This window comes from Grus americana, chromosome 10 (assembly GCF_028858705.1).
Source record: "Grus americana isolate bGruAme1 chromosome 10, bGruAme1.mat, whole genome shotgun sequence".
NCBI lineage: Eukaryota > Metazoa > Chordata > Aves > Gruiformes > Gruidae > Grus > Grus americana.
In genome coordinates, this window is record NC_072861.1 from 7,808,157 (window position 1) to 7,825,248 (window position 17,092).

Here is a 17,092-nt window from a genome sequence, read left to right on the forward strand (position 1 = left end):
GGTTATACAAAAAAAAATCTTTCAATTCAGCAGACAAAGAAATAACAATGTAGATAGATGAAAATTTTTTTAAGTTGCCTAGGTAAAATCATATTTCATTGAGGGGATTAGACTGAAAGTAGTTGCAGGAAGCTGTAAGAAGTGTAGCCAATATATATGGCCCTGAAAAATAAAAAGACACCCCACAATGTTAATAGTATATTTTAAGTATATAAACACCCCACTGCCAAGAACCTATATATATGAATGGGGGGAAAAAAAATTCCATGTCTAGTGCCAATATCAATATATTTTTATTTTGATTTCCTGCATACATATTTGTATCCATGTATATTTTTATTTTGTGTTTTTAAAAAAAAAAACAACAAAAACCAACCAAAATCCAATATAACAAAAAAGTCTTAGATACAGGTGGGTTTTGGTTGGTTTTGGTTTTTTTTAAGCAGTGTCATGGTTTGTTTTTTGGGGCTTTGTTTTGTGTTTGCTTTGGTGGGTTTTTTTTTTTTTCTTTTATCCCTGTAAGATACCAGTGTATTTAAAGTCTCTTCAGGTTTGAAGTTTGGTGCCAGTTCCTAGTAACACAAAGAAATGAGAAATTAGTAAAAAATATTCACACATAGTGTTATTTTATGCTGTTGAACAGCTAACTTTCTCTGGATGGGGAAAAAAAGTAGGTGTTTACTGAAAGTGTTTACTTGTAGTTCATGTTCTTAACCATCAATGTAATGTTTCCTTGTAGCAGAGGGATTGTTTGTCTTGATGGCCTAGACTTCTCAGTGCATTTTGCTAGTGGAAACTTCCCTTAGAAGAAAAAAATATATTTTTAATGTGTAATGCCATTGTTACTCAGATTTCAACATTAAATTTTAGATACTGTAATTTAATCAAGGTATCTTCCTTATCTTCAAATAGTTAAGTGGCACAAGAGCCACATACCAATATCTTTTGCATGATGTGGTGATTTTTGTATCTTTCCTTTGTAAGTATGTTCTTGCATGTAACGGTTCTGGTTTCTTTTTTCCTGTTCTACACATTTGAATTGAAAGGAACAAAACTGCTTATAGATACAATGTCCAGTAAAAAAAGGTGCAAAGTATAGGATTTTCTTCATAGTTAAATCTGAAGAAAATATTTAGTGAATCATATTCTGCAATTTTTGTTGTTGTCACTTTCTTCTACCTTAAACTATATGCAGTGTAAATGAAATGATAAGTACTCATTCAGCAGCAAACAATTCCTATTTTCCTGTATTTACTGCATCAAAAAAGTTAATTTCAGCAATGTCATCTCTTCTTTTTCCCTTGCTGATAGTTGTTTATCCTAATAGCAGAGTTTCTTCTCTCTTTTTCCAGACTCCTTTTTTTTTTTTTTTTTTTTTACTGCTTAAAACCCACTCCTCTGGGAAAGTTCAAGATGTACTTCAAAATGTACAGAGAACGTAATTCCTTTCCAACAAAGGCTGAACTTAATATTTACTGGAACAAAAAAAAAGTTACTGCTAGCAGAATCTTCATGCTTCTAAAACTTGCTTTTTGTAGAATGAATTCTTCAAAGTTTTCAGAGTTCCGTAGGATTTCAGCAGCCCACAACTAAGGGCTAACAAAGCAGTAGAGCTGTATGGTAGTTGAGGTTATGAGGAGACCCTCACCCTCCAGAATAAATGGAATTTTCTGAATGTGATTGGAAGAAAATGCTGACTATTTCAACTTCCCCTACTTTCTGTGACATGGAGCCCAGTCATCACTGAAGTCTGTACATGTTAGGCGCTTTGTGTTCCTAGAGTTCATCATAACTCTTTGGGCAAATTGACTGTGAAAGAGAGTTTTGAGCTCTTGAAAATGGAAAAACGTTCAGAAGAAGAAAATTTTGAAAGTAGTTTCCATGTAATTTCAGTATCAGTTATATACAATTATGGACATTTTTATCAGCGTTTAAATTCTAGTACATCTGTCTCTGCATTATTGGTCATTGAAACAGATCATCGTGTTTTAGTCTGAGTATAATAGCTGCAGCATGAATGATTTGCATGTAGGTATTAAATGTTTTACTGTGAAAGATTTATATGCAGTTGTTCTTTATTCTTAAGGAAATACATAGGCTCCACAAATTAGCAGTCACAAATGGTGAAATGCTTGCTGCTTTTGTTGATCTACTGTTTTCCGGTTTTCAAAGAAATATTTATTTGTAGTGCTTTACACTTCACATCTGATGTGAGGAGCATTTTTAGTGAACTGTGTTGCAGTCATGTCCACAACTCACCCACTGTGAAAAGAATTACGTAAAAACACAATGGTAATAGTTATATGTTACTTCTATAGATTAAACCTAGGAGCATAGCGAGTATAGGTCAAACTTAATATATCAAAAGTGTTAATTTCAAATTGTAAAATTTAGTTTACCTTGATCCCTTGCTTTTCTCCACCAGCATATCAAGTAAATTTTACTTTTTTCCCCTGTTTGAAAAAAGGGACTATAATAAAACTTTGTGCTTTGTGTTGATTTTTTTTTTCAGTCAGAGAGTATGTCTTAAAACGGAAATGTAAATGTTCAATTTTAGAACAAATAAAGCCTTTCTAGCCTTCAGGATTTTTGGTGCAACCTTCTAAATCCTAATCAATATTGTGTTGTTTTCCTGTATCTTCATCAGCCTAACAAAATATTATAAAGGAGACAGGAACTAATGTAATATCTAAAATTATTATATTAGACTTTTAACACTGGTAAGAATTTGATAAAGGTGGTTATCTTATGCTTAAAGGAAATAGTTGTTAACAGGGATTTACCTTGCCTGAGATCCTTTTAGACACAATTTGACGTCATTGCTACTTGAAACTAAGAAGTACTTGCTGTTTCAATTGAAAATTTCATATCATTGAAGTGGAATATTCATTAGTACATCCAAAGAGTGTGCACCTTTTATCCTTCCCCTGTTTATGGGTAAAATTAGTGACAAATACACAGGCTGCCTCTGAACTGCTACTTACACTACATAGGGCAAATTCAGGTTTACCTTTTTTTCCCCCTCCATTCCAAAATATCAGAATGTTTGTTTCTATTTCAGTTCCAATAGTGAAATTCTGAAGTATATGAGACAAACCCAGGATTCTAAGAATCCTTTAATTCTTAATCATGGGTTTTTAATAATCCCTAAAAGTGGGAAGCTATAAATTAAGGTTGTTACTTTGTATGGACTTGAGAGCTACATTTCTATAGCAACTTCAATTTAGAGTATGATGATAGAAACCAAGAAATCATTGGCTTTGATACTCTGTGTCCTCCATGTTTTGTGGATGTAAATTTATTGTATGCTAAGCTCCTTTATGATATGTTCCTCTCAGAATTTCGAAGTCACTGTTTGAGTTTCACTGAGAGTAGTGTATAACAGTGAGATGGCTGACTCTCAGAGAATTAGATCTGGTTCAGAAAAACCAAATGAAGTGAAACTAACAATGAACTTACCCTTTGATATTATTTATATTGTGCAATTTTTTCATTTGATGGGAGGTCAGCTGCCAGTCCGTGGACTCTTACAAAGCACCTTTTCCTTTAGCTTTTTAAAGTATGCTAAATTGGATATATTAAATCATATATATCTATATGATACAATAGAGTAATAACTTATAGAATCATAGGTAATTGACAAGATCTGCATGATTCTACAAGACCAACTACTTAAAAGATTTTTGAAATACTGGTTCATTGACAAGACCTGTTTAGAATATAAAAACTACTTTTAAAAAACCTATTACAAAATATTTAAACTTTAGATCTGTTCTAGTCTTTGTATCTATCACGAAGGTAACTTCATTTTCTGTTTTTATAGAATTGACTTTTTTCCATTTTTCAAAAGATAACTTCTTTCCCCCTGTGCAGAGTATGTTGCAATTACTGCTAAGACTTAGAGCAGTTGCGTAATTGTCTTAGTTTAAGCGCTAGGGTCATTCTAGTAGCATGGAGGAAAGTACAAGCAGTCTGCCCTGTTTTGTGGGAGGAGTATTACAAGCAGCTCCAGACTGTCAAAATAAGGCTTCTGTGGTTATCCAAACTGAATAGTTTAACTTGATTCTTTCACAAGTTGTGGATTTATTATGTTACTTTTCTTGTTTCTGTTATAGCAAACTTTGTGAAATCATTGCTTGCTGGCAGTTATGCAAAATAGCACTAGAATGATGCACTGATTTTAATGCATAACTGCCAACCGGTACTATTGTTTCTTCAATTAAAAATGTTTAAAATGTTTTGATTAAGCAGCATATTTCTTTCAGAACAAACAAGTGTGGTGATACTTTACTGTCATAACTTATTATGACTTATGTCTTGTTTCAGGAAAAGAAACGGTTAACAATTTGTAATATTGCTCATCAGTGGGAGATACAGCAGAATCGAATAGCTCTTGTGGCTTCTTTAAACCAAGATAAAGATAACGAGCCCTGTCAGATCAATGGCAGTGCTGCATATGTATTTCCTGAAGAAAGCAGGTATTTTATTAGGAAATACTTCTTGTTCATGTTTTATATTCCAAATTACTACTTTTCTGAGATCTTACTGTATTTCTTTATCAAATGTAATATATCCAAATCAATCTTTTACTTCATGATTAAACCTGTTGGCCACTAGTAATAAGTAATATATATTAAGCAAGTAATAGCAACTCATTGAATAAAGAAATGCATGGTAAATCATTACGTGATTTTGTTAAATAAAGGAGGACTTCATGTTTGCAAGAAATGCTAAATATGAGTTCTTGAGCCTTCTTAAGGCTGTTCATTCCCTTGACAGCTTAGATTTCAAATGAAAGTAACAATGAACAAAATGTGGATTTGTAATCTCTTTGTGTATCGAGAGGTTTCATAAATTGAGTGTTGAATTGTTGTTCCTAGTTTGAACAGTAGTGTCTCTTACTGGACCGCTTTCATACCCATGCTATTTTAATAGTAGCAGTTCTTTGAGTTAGTTTTATTCCAAAGACAATTTTTGTATTGTTGGTTTAAAATATAGTCATATTATTTCTGTGATATACTTTGTGGCTTGCTTATTTGCATCTAAAAGGTGGCCATCTGGAATTCTATATAATTTAAAATGAAATGCAGAACTGAAAGAATAATGTGTGCCTTGGATTGACTAAAACCAAACTTGCATACTTTCAACCTGGCTAACTCAGGCAAAAGCCTGAAAAAATATTCTGCACAAATTCAATAGCGAGTAGAGCTTCCTGCTGTGCCTGATCAGTGCTGGAAATGTCAGGTACAGGCAGGAAGTCTTTTCCTCTCACAAACAGAACCCATCTGAGTCTCAGTGTAGTATTGGCTAGACCCGGGGTTTATCTGCATTCAAGTGCTGCATCTTCTGAAACATTTTTTTCTTAGCATTCTTAAATAGTCTTTTCTGTTCTTGTGCTTCCAGAGCTTTTCCCTGAACATATGTTTAGTGATGGCTTCCTTGCCTTCTTGGTTTCTTCACAATTTAATTTGGTGTTAGTAATCATCCCCCATGACCAAGTCAATGTAAATATGGTAGCTTTGAGCATTGTCCTCTTAATGAACGGATTCTCATTGCTTGAGAAGTCATGCTTTTAAGTAATATATGAAGACTTTTTCCATAGATTTGTAGGCAAGATTTTGGTGTAATGCTGTCTCTGCTTATGCTGGATACAGTGACTCAAACTGGTTTATTGCATTTAGTTTCCTGACCAGAAGTGTTAGGAATCTTTTGTCAAATCTACAGTAATAAAGTACAATGCATAAAATCTGTTTGCATGTTCTTGTGAAAGTTTTTTGTAGTTCAAGATTTGTAGAATATGTTGTAGAAATCAGTGGTTACTTTAATGAAATATCAAATTTCAAATCCCTACAAATGTTAAAAAAAAATAAACCATGTGGGTTTTTTACATATATTATAATTCTCTTATGCAAATCACAGTGCATTTAGTTTTCAGAATTGGAGACTTAAGTTTGGAATTCTTCTCTTTCATGACTGGTTAGAGAAATGAAAGTGTGGTAGTGATCTTTCACTGATTTATATTAAACAGATTAATGAAGATGTGGCAATGTGTGTTAGAATTAAGAAGCTGTAGATAACACTGCCATTTTTTACCTTGAAGACTTACTGCTCTTTAACTCCCTCTCAGTTAAAATTAACGTCGATGTACTACTATAACAGTGAATAATTTCAGAAGATATTTGCAAGATGAGTGACTAAGCAATAAAATGGCAGGTGAAATTCAGCATAGATAAGTAATTACAGCTTCTCATATGAAGTGATGGCTGTCAACGTTTCCAGTCATGAGTGAAATCTTAGTGTTCTGGTTGATTGTGTCAAGAAAGCATCTGTCAAGAAAACATCAGTCAAGGATCACTAGTAGTCAAAAAAGCAAATACATTAAAATACTAAGAAGGTAGTAAAGAATAAAATGGTAGCAATCATTACACAACTTTCTAAACCTGTAGTTGGTGTTCATCTTGAATTCTCTGTGCACTTCAGTCAGCCGAGTGTATCATGTTGGAAATAAGACGCAGAGATGAGAGTTGAGAATATCTGGACTTGCTGCGTAATTTTAAAATTGCTCTTGTGAATTGGAAGGCTCATGTTACTTTAAAGAAATGCTTATTCTTCCCTGTTAATTAAGGATTAAACAAGGATAATAAACTATAAGATTATTCTCATCCCTTAGCAGAATAATGAATCCTGATATCCTGATCAGATAATGTGACATACGGGTTTGAGGAAAGAGTGATACTTATGTTCAAGAATAAAAATAACTGTTCAGTACTCTGAATAGCATTATCCTGCATTGGTTTTAACAACTGTCTGTTCTTAAAGCAATTACTCATATCATAACTTTTACATTTTATATAGCAAACAATGTGAAAGTGATTTTGCTTGAATAAATACATTGTTTGAAGTTGGTTTTAGATATCTAAAGCAACATGTTAAGTTAGCATTCTGAATTAAAAGTTTTAATCAGATAATTAATAAGAGTGATTTCTTTATTTTTCACCCCTCCCTGTCCAACTCAAATACCCCCAGAACCTTCCTGCCAAAGTAGTAGAACATTTGCAATGTTACTTGATGGAAAGAGGATTTTACAGTCCTTAATGTTTTTGAACCAGATTGGGTACTGCAAATGAATGAATGCTGAGAAGTGCAATCATATTTGACAGTTGGGCTTTAGTAAATGAAAGGACTATCAATCAATAGAATGATATTACTATCTCAAAATAATCTCTGTTATATCACTGCATTTTTATTTTCTCCACAGATCTCTTGATACAGTATTGAGCAGTGCAGTACAAGGCTTGTCTGTTCTTGAGTCTTACTTAGTGGAAGTGGAAGGAGACACTCTTTGCTTGTATGGTGCTGGAGCACTGGAGTGCCTTGATCGAAACTGGAGTGTTCAAACAGCTGGAATTATTGTCACAGTCTCCTTTATGTTCATAGAATTTGATGAAATTGTTCAAGTGTTAACAAAACTGAAGATAAAATTTCCTAATTCTGTGGTAAGAATGCCTCAGATTTCAGATGTGTGAACAGCTATGGAATATGTATTCTCTAATAGAACCTTAATTTTGGCATAGTCACCCTTGAGCGCTTTCATATAGATAGATATGTCAGTGAATTACATGTTTGCTTGGTGTTATCCTATAACGCTAACTTTAACTTGATACTTCTTAAAAATCAAGGCTTTAATTTAAATTCTCATACAAGATAGTGTTTTCTTTTCAGACTGGTTATTATTTCTCTAAATTCCTGTGACCTGGCTGATTATTTTTAAGTTGCAGAATTGATGTGTAAATATAGTGTTGCTATTCTACAATATTGTTATGGATCAATGGTATCAGGAGACCTTCATTTCTGTTGAGTTCAAAGATCAAATAGCTGATAGGATAAAAAGAGAGGAGTAAAATTCAAAGGGAATAGCTACTTGAATCAGTACAGATCTTGAATTCCTCAGTTCTTGAGGAAGCAAAACAGCATAAATGAGATGTTCCTTTAGTACTTCTTTTTTTCTTGGACATTTGAATCTGTCATTTTGAAGTAAATAGTAAAATAGCGATAACATACATAAAGGAGCTTGTTCATCAGATGATATGCCTCTTGAGCTCCCTGCTTCTTTTTAAGGTTGAGTATAACAGAACGAAATGGTTTAACTGAGATAAGACAAATTTATCTAAGTTGCCCACAAATTTATCTGTCTCAATGAAACTGTTGTTTCATGGGGGAGGGAGGAATTTGTGGGGAATAGCATCAATTTTTCTTCTTTCCCCTTCCCTCAATAATGCTACTGTGTAGCCAAATATACCATGCTTATAGGAACACTAGCAGGACATGATTCAAAGAAACAGCAGGGTATGACTTAACGCCAGCCTGCTATGGCCAAAAAAGCAGAATACTCAAAAACATATATTGTACTTATTTTCACGGGTGGATGTTGCAGTTGCTTTACTTGCAGAACTAAAATAAACATTGCTCAAGTAGTATCACTAGGTTTTTTGTAACACTGAAAATACTAGTGCTGTTACTAAAGGGTTCATAAATTGCTTAGGGGCTGGTAATGTTGACATTTCTATATGTATGTAATAAACCAGTTGGTTGATACATTGATGTGTTTTGCCACAAAGACCCTAAATGAAGTTAACTCCAGTTGTTTCATCAGACTTAAAGACTGTTTATTTGAGTTTGAAAATTGTTTGAGTGGCACAGAATAGAATTCATTGTGTTAACTCTTTTTGTTTCCTCATTTAATTTATTGTGGTTTGACTTTTTTTTAAGCACCTGAAGTTTAAGGAGACAAATCTTACGGCGCTGCATCAATTCAATGCATTAGCCCAGATGCATCGCATTGAACAGTTGACAGTTGATCCTCAGGGAAATCCGGTTGTCAACTTTACTTTGTGGAAATACTATGTTCTGTTTAGGCTGAACCATTTTAATCTACAGAAGATAAATGGAGTAAAGGTAGGACAGTGTTGCTTCCTTCTTATTATTGGTCTTATGAGATAAATTAGAACTGTTTTTAAAAAAGCAGATGAATTGCTAATAACATGAGCAGAACCCTGTCAGTGTCCTTTCAGTATTGGGGGGAGGGGGGGAAATTTAAGTAGACTTCACCATATGATTTCTTGTGCTGTGCGTTTAAGTCCAACTGCAGTGTGTTACAATTAGCAAAGTTGATGAGATTCTTAGTTGCCATAAAAATGTTGGATTTTCTCAGATGTTTGCAATTGGAAATGACAGTGCAAATCTATACCTGAATGGTTGGGATTTACCTGAAGGGAAGACTTTTTATTATTATTTCTGCATGTGTTTAACAAAAAAAAAAAAAGAAAGAACTTCACCCTTTTAGTTGATTTTAAGCAGCTGTTCTTTTTTATGTTCAAAACTATCACAGTGCTGACACTAAATACTTGTATAAAAATGTGCATTTGACAGACTACTTAGTAGTTTACAGTATGTGATTATTTGTACTTTCCAGTGTTACAAAATATAGCTAAAATCGTATTTTCTTCTTTAAGCCTATCACAGGAAAAAGTTTGTCAAATAGATATTTTTTTCCTTTTCTTTTTTTTCTTGCTTGCTGTGTACAAGATCATTATTGTGTGGTGTTTTGGGTGTGTGTTTTATGTTTAAATAAATAGAAAGTTAGGACACTAATATTGCTGTTCTTTGTATTCCTCTTTACATCAATTGAAAGTAAATTTATTCAAGCATATAAGTGGTTATTTTATACTTGCACTTTGATCATGAAAGGAGCAAAAATAGTTACGATGCAACACAATGTTTGAATGTGCATTCAATTTTAAATGCTAAATAAGTTTAACTGGTGTTATGGAAGTTAATTAGAACAAAAGTAATACATAGCTTTAGTGTTTAGATCTGGCATTTTAATTTGGTCATCATCATGTGTTTTGGATTAGGTATTTTACTTGTTATCTGATACAGCCATAGCATGAATGTTGTGGTATACTTGGTTTGAGTTCTGTAAAACATGCATTAGTTGCACAGAAGAGCAGAAGTCCTTTAAAGAGCTTACCTGAATTAACTCTCAGAGAAAGGATGAGAAAAGATGAAGGATGAAGGCAAATATGACTCACTGCAACAGCACAGTATCTTGAAAAAAAAGTGAGAGTCAGTAATCCTATAAGAACTTTAAAATAATTTTGAATTTAGTACTTTACAAAAAATGCCCATCAAAGTTGATTTTTAAAAAATGGGGGGGGGGGGGGGGGGAATGTTGAATGTGGGTTTAAAGTGTATTTCCTTTTTACTGCATTGTATTTTCAAATTCAACACTAGTGATTCAGATTGAAAGAAAATAGAAGATAAATCTTACCTGTTTGGTCTTCATGGAAAAGAAAGAAGAAAAAAACCCCACAGCTATTTAAGTAGACTTTTTGTTTCAATCTCAAGGTCAGCAAATGCAGTCTTTGAAGGAAAACTTTGAATTTAATAGTGCTTGGGGATGATTTTAGTAAATGGATTTACATGTAACACGGCATGCTTTTTATGTAGGACATATATCAAATCTTCAATATGTATGACTGAAGAACACTTTTGTCCTCCACAAACTTTTTCAGCCAGACCACACTATATGAAGATGTGCACACAGAATTTTTTTCCTAGTCTCATTAATCATTTGAAGCATCATAGCCAAGCAGAAGAAAGAGATGCACTCTGGTGGCTGTTTTTCATTAGTCTACAGCAGAAATCGTGATATCCAGCTTTGCAGATATATAGTACCTTTTCTTTTAAAATTATTAGAAAATCCTGTTTCAATGTAAAGAATACAAACCCCTGAAGTGTGCACTCAGACCTTAGATCAGCCTTAAGTAATAGTTTTAGCCTTAGATCAGCCTTAAGTAATAGTTTCAGATGATAGAAAGGGAAATGTGCATATTCTGCTCTTTATCATTTGTGCACAATGTTTGTGAAGATTATTGTGTTGCCAGCTCTGAGGTCCATAGAGTTGGGGAGTAAAAGCAATAAATACTAACTGAATTAACTAAATGAGTTGCATAACTCTAGCACTTTTAAGCTTGAAAAAAAAAAAATTGTATAAGGAATCTTTTATTTTCTTCCCAACCTCCCTCTTCCATTCCAGTTATGTTCCAGGCTAGAAGCTGAGTGTTAGTCTCTCCCTAACAGTGATTTTGTTCCCTTATCAAACATTAACTTTACTAACTGTGAAGAACCAAATTCTCTTCATTGAGATACACTATTTGAAGTTTTTCCTAGTGATAGTAATATCAGATTAATTAAGAGTTGTCAAGTTTGAAGTTAAACTTTACAAAATGTTTTACACAAAGTGGTGTGGCATACAGTATAACAGATGCATCACATAGTTACTGAGTTGGTGCCTGTTTTCTGTACTTGGCAAGAAGCAGGCATAATACACTTACATTTATGTGATATTACCGTTATAATCTTTTTGTGATTAATGGAGCAAACAATGTACTGGAGTAAGATAGAGAACATGAGTTACTGTGAACTAGAGAGTGTATTCAGCATTGCTGTCTCTGTTGACCTGGTCCTTATGCTTCTCTTAACATAAATAAATAAAATCACTTAGTTCTCCAACAGACATTTCTGCCTGCAATGGTCTTTGTTTGCCTAGCTGCCTTCTGCGCTCTTTGTTTTAGACCTTGCTTCTGTTAACAGTGTTTAGTGAGGTCGTCTGCTCTTAGGCTACTAAGTAAGGCTTTTTTAATTTTAAGTGAAAACGAGCAAATCTAAACACTGTAAAAATGGAATTGACTTTACATTTCTAATATCCTGACCTATGTTTTCTATGGTGACAACGTATTTTCTCTCTGCATTATGCTGATACAATATACTTTAGGCAAGGGAATATTCTATAGTCTAAAAACATTAAACAAGAACATAATAAAAACCTGTTAATTTGGATCAAAATTCCATTTTACTCACACATTTGAATAGTACAGAACACAAAAGTTGTCTGGAAGTACTTAGTAAATATTGTGAGTACTGAACTTTATTTAATCATGGGTTGCTTTCCAAAAATATAAGATGAACGGAAATTAAATTTGATCCAGAAGTTAAGAAGTCACTGAGTGAGTTTCATTGTCCTGTGTTATCCAGGTCAGATTTAGATGATCATAAAGATTTCTTCTGCACTCACTGGAAAGCCAGGAGTCTAGAAACTGTGCCAGCAAACTTTTGGCGGTTGAAGTCAGTTCGTAATCTGGCCATCAGAGAAACACAGGCCATGATCTCGAAGAGGTTATGAGCCAAGACAAACAAAAAACAATAACAACCATCAATAAATAAACCCCTTCCACCTTTATACAAAATTGAAATGTGTAAAATGTGTAAAATTAATCCTGAAAATTTTTCAACCATTGAAATTTAGTTTAGAGAGACATCTGTAACTTAATGTTGACACAACATTATGGATGATATTTGGAGAAGTATAATGGAGGAGCAATTTTTTTGGGGGGTTGAAAAATGCAGAGAAAATACTTTTCTCTCTTTTTTTTTTTCTTCCCTAAAGCCTTCTCTATGATGCTGCCAAAATAAGAGACTGTAACTTATCTTTTCACATGTGGGTGCCCAGAATCTTTTTATTTCTCTAGCGTAACTTGATCAGAAATTTTCCAGTAGACCTTCTGTAAGTGCATGCAGTATGGAGTAGCATTAATATGTCTGGCCTTCAGATACTCAATGTAAGAAATAGTTATAAAATTCCTCATTTCATGAAGACTATCGTGAAGCACAGGGTAGCATGTGTATACATCAAAAGTTCCCAGAATTACAGGAAATAAAACAAGCACAAGTACCTCATTTGGTTTCTTTTAAAGTACATTTGAAGTGCCAGTAAAAGCAAATCTACGTTTTGAAGATATGCCTGGAACAGGTCTGTATGCAGTTTTCTGTATAACAAATTTCAGGTAATTCTTGATGTACATATGTAATGAAATATGAATGTGGCAATTTTGAAACTTAACTGTTTACTTTTTTCTTCCCCTTCTTCCCCTTCCCACACAGGTTACTGAAAATGATATTGTAATGGCGGAAAGGCTCTTTGGCATTCTGGCATATGTAGCATCTTCTGAGCTGCCACATTATCGCATGCTTTCATTATTTGGAGAATCTAGGTAAAATACAATGAGCAGAACTGGAATTTGTCCAGAACGTACTGTTTAATTCTTTTGCACACTCTCATGTTAAATTCTTTATAGGTAAAAAGATAAAAATTTCACAAATAACATCTTACAGAAGATAGGTTCTCCGTTTATTGCAGAAATATTAGCATCTTCGGATTCGTGTAGCTAGAGGATTTCACAGAAGTTGTATGAAGTCTGCTGAGTAAGATTAAAAGGCACATGCACACAAATATACTGCTTGTTTAATTCTCCAATTGTACTAGTATTGGTGAAGATTAATGGACTTTCACGATAAAGACTGACTATTTTTAGTGGGTATTTTATAGTGGGTGACTATAACAGTTAACAGATTTAAGAGTTGGTGCTGTAAGAATAAAGGTGCTTAAAAACCCTATTTTTAGTCTTCTATAGATACGTACTTAATAAAAGTTTAAGCTGCAAGACTTCCTATTTAGGAGATTCTATGCAATATATGTCAAAAAGTCAATTGTATAGAAGCAAATTAACGGAGGAATATTTGGAGTCATTTGTATTTTGATTAACTTGAGGATGCAATAAACTTGAAAGCTCATAAAGTACATGTTCAAAGGGAGAAAAGAAAAAAACCCTCACAATCACTAGAAATGTCTGCACTTAAAGTTTCAAATAATTAAAACTGTAAATATCTTTATTTTTTCACAGGAGGAAGCAATTCCATTATCTGCTGGAGGGAAAGGGAAAGAAATCTGGGATTGGGAGTGAGGAAAGTAGTAATAACAGAAGATATGGAGGGGAAAGCACAACTCGAGCAACATTGAATTACATGACAAAGGACTTTCATATGGAAAAGCTTGAGGTAAGTGTATCATAACAAAGTACTTGCATCCTCTATTATATAACCTTAGACTACTACTCATGGAATTTGTCTATATATCAAGTTTCAGTTGTGCTATTGAGAATGGTGGTTTTAAAATATCACTGCTTAGCATATTTACATGTATGATCAATCATTTCATCTACGTGATCTTGCCAGAATACTGGCTAAAGGTCAGTTTCTGTCTTTAGTGAAGTGGTTCCTGGACAGTGCCACAGTCTCAGAAATACATTCTCACCTACAAGCTTTAAGTTTATAACAAAATGTACCTGCATTAGTAAAATATAAGAAGCAAGCACAATTTTTTACAAAGAAAAGAGCGTATATTACACGTTACGATTTTCTAATGGAATTAGAAAGTCAGAAAGTATATTCCAAAATGAATTGGTGAAGAACAACTTCAGGCAAGATTTGAGATAGGAAACAGCTCTTTATTAGTGCAGGCTGCACTTTCCTAGCTTTTAAATGAGCTACAGGAAAATAATTATATAGGAAATGTATTAGCTGTAATTATTAACAAAACTGCAAACTGGCTTGTTTGACAAGTGCATCAGTCACGCTTGTTTTAGTTTGTGTTTCTGATCTGCTAACTCTTTTGCTTGGGCAGAAGGAAATTGTTCCCAGGGAGAACATGCTCCTTTCAGCCACAATCTCCTTTCTGAGCAATCATCATGAGTTCTAGCTATATGCACCCTGCTTCCCACATTTGTCCCATTATTTGCTTTTTGATTATGTGGAAATATATAAATCCTCTTGTGCAAGAAATTAAGTCAAGTTCAGTAAACACTGAATACAGTTTTTGCATTGTGGTTTTGTTATCTCAGATCCATAGCATAAAAAAGAGACAGTGACCACATGTGCAGAGAGATTAAATTAAGAAAACATTGTAGCTTCAAAAGCTGTGATAATAGCTTTTAAAACTTTGAATGGCATAGAGTAAGATAGTGAGGCATTCCTCTTGCCCTTTACCATGGAACAAGCACTATAATAAAAGAAGCTTGGTATTTTTACAGTCGATTAAATACATGTATTGTTTTCTCTTCCCAGTGCAGCAATTCACACCTTGCCATTTGTTACAGTTATGTACGTGGCAGCAGATATTACAGGATGTCGCAAGAGAAGAGTAAGATAGGCAAAAAAGTCTGATACCAGTTCCCCATCAGCAGTGAACTAACATAATAAATGTGTTTGAATAAGTTTATTGCTTAAGTTGACAGTCTGAGTCATTGATTAATAATTTGGCTTTTTAGATGAAACAGCTGGAAAGTATTTTCTCTGCTTTATCACTCATTTAAGAAAATGTCTGTTTTGATGGCCTGAAGCATGACCTAACATTTTTAACAGTGCCATAAATCAAACTAGCTAGATATTTAGCACCAATATAACTTATTGCTCAAGCTTATTATGGCATTTTATAGAAACTCTGCAGAAACGGGGATTAATCCAATTTGAGTGACTAATATGCTGAGCTAGTAGTTGCACAAAGTGTAATTTTATTTATTTAAAAGGTTCGGGTTACTTCAGTAGCTCATGTAGTGCATGTTAGGAACCATGCACTTGCCAGAGTCCATCAGGGAACCTGTGGAAAGGATGCACGCTGGCATATTTCTCTGTGACAATATGCTTAGTTCTTGTTAGGGCAGGTAGATAAACGTACACTTTCCAACTGTTGTACTGTAATCATGAAAAGCTGGGAAGGGACAGAAGGAAGGAAAGTAATCTGGTGATTAATAATTTCTGTCAATTTTCACTGCTATGCCAGAAGGCAACGAAAATTGTAATGCTGTTAAAAGATACTTACATGACTACTTCAAAGAGGTTTTCAGATAATTTAATATGAATATTATGAATACAACAAGAGTCTGTGGGCACACTCATAAAAGCTTGACTTAGACCCTGGGCCATGCAACTTGAAACCAACAGGAAAACGTGTTGCAGTGGCCTCCTTGCCTGTTAATTGCTATGTTCTTTAATTCGTTTTTGTGGTTGTTTTTTAGGTTTGCTCTTGTTTAACCTTTTTTGCTTTGTCTTATACAATGTATAATGATTCTCCCATGCAGGAAATCAAGGAAAGAAAAACATTTTGCCAGACATACGTCGAGAACTTAGTGAAAGAAGCAGCTGACATCAATATGAAAAATGAGTCGTTGCAGAAGCTCTGGCCTCAAATGTTCATTGAGCTTGTCAGAGATGCAGTGATAGAAATACGCAATAAAAATTCCTACATGAAACTCTGCTTACAGAGGATCACTGATCAAAAACAGTAGTCAAGGCTTGTCATCTTGCAAGCTTTAAGTTTCACTATTCTATGATGTTTTACAAACTTAAAACAATAGACTGTAAAATTACCATCAGTATGGCATACTTCACCCCCTCCCCAAAGGGATGCCTTTAAATCTTAATTAACTCTTGATAGTTTTGAAATAAAAGTTTCCTTGCATACTGTTTTAACAGTGCTTTCTTAGCTAAAGTGATGAGATAGCATAGAGGTAACTTGGTGATTGTCATGTTTTACTAAGTTCTTGTTTATTTTTTTTTCTGCTACCCTTGCTTCTGTAGTGCTACAGCATTGATTTTTAAAGAACAAATTTACACTCTGCTTGCCTTATTTTTTATTGAATGCTTTTCAATTGTCACCTTTTTGACTGCTGCTGTTTAAAAAAAAATCAAGACTAGTAGCTGATTTTTTTTATAAGCAAAAGCTAATAAATTATTTTTACACCCTGAACTTGATGAAGACTACTTGTTGTTTAATTTGTGAGATTATAGAACACATTTTCACATCAGTGCCATCAGTGCTCAGTTTATCAATATTTAATGACCCTAATTCTCAACTGAACAAATTGCCCAAAATTGATTTCAAGTGTGTTTTATTAATTTAATTTATATTAGTTTGTGTGAATTATTATAGGTAAAATATGAATTTGAGGTATGATCACTTAAGCTTTATTTTTGTTCTGTTAAAATATGTTAATAATACAATTTCTTTTGTTTCTTGATTACTAAATGATTAATTTTTGAGGTTTACCAAAGTCAAATGAGCTAAAATGCATGCATTACATTTGGTAAGGAAACTGATGACTAATATTCAGTTGTAATTAACTTCTGTGACTGTGAA

The 17,092-nt window shown here is 33.6% G+C and overlaps 1 protein-coding gene across 7 annotated transcripts in view; it reads left to right on the plus strand.

Annotated features, from left to right (window-relative positions):
* Positions 1–16,698, plus strand: part of LRRC49 (leucine rich repeat containing 49) — a 51,367-nt gene extending 34,669 nt beyond the window's left edge. For all 7 annotated transcript variants that reach the window (XM_054837250.1, XM_054837252.1, XM_054837255.1 and 4 more), the window contains 6 exons: positions 4,327–4,478; positions 7,259–7,496; positions 8,770–8,955; positions 13,003–13,112; positions 13,803–13,956; positions 16,035–16,698. In XM_054837250.1, coding sequence (XP_054693225.1) covers positions 4,327–4,478; positions 7,259–7,496; positions 8,770–8,955; positions 13,003–13,112; positions 13,803–13,956; positions 16,035–16,241 — 1,047 coding nt within the window. In that variant the 3' untranslated portion in view covers positions 16,242–16,698. The remainder of the gene's footprint in view (positions 1–4,326; positions 4,479–7,258; positions 7,497–8,769; positions 8,956–13,002; positions 13,113–13,802; positions 13,957–16,034) is intronic.
* The last annotated feature ends 394 nt before the right edge of the window (positions 16,699–17,092 follow it).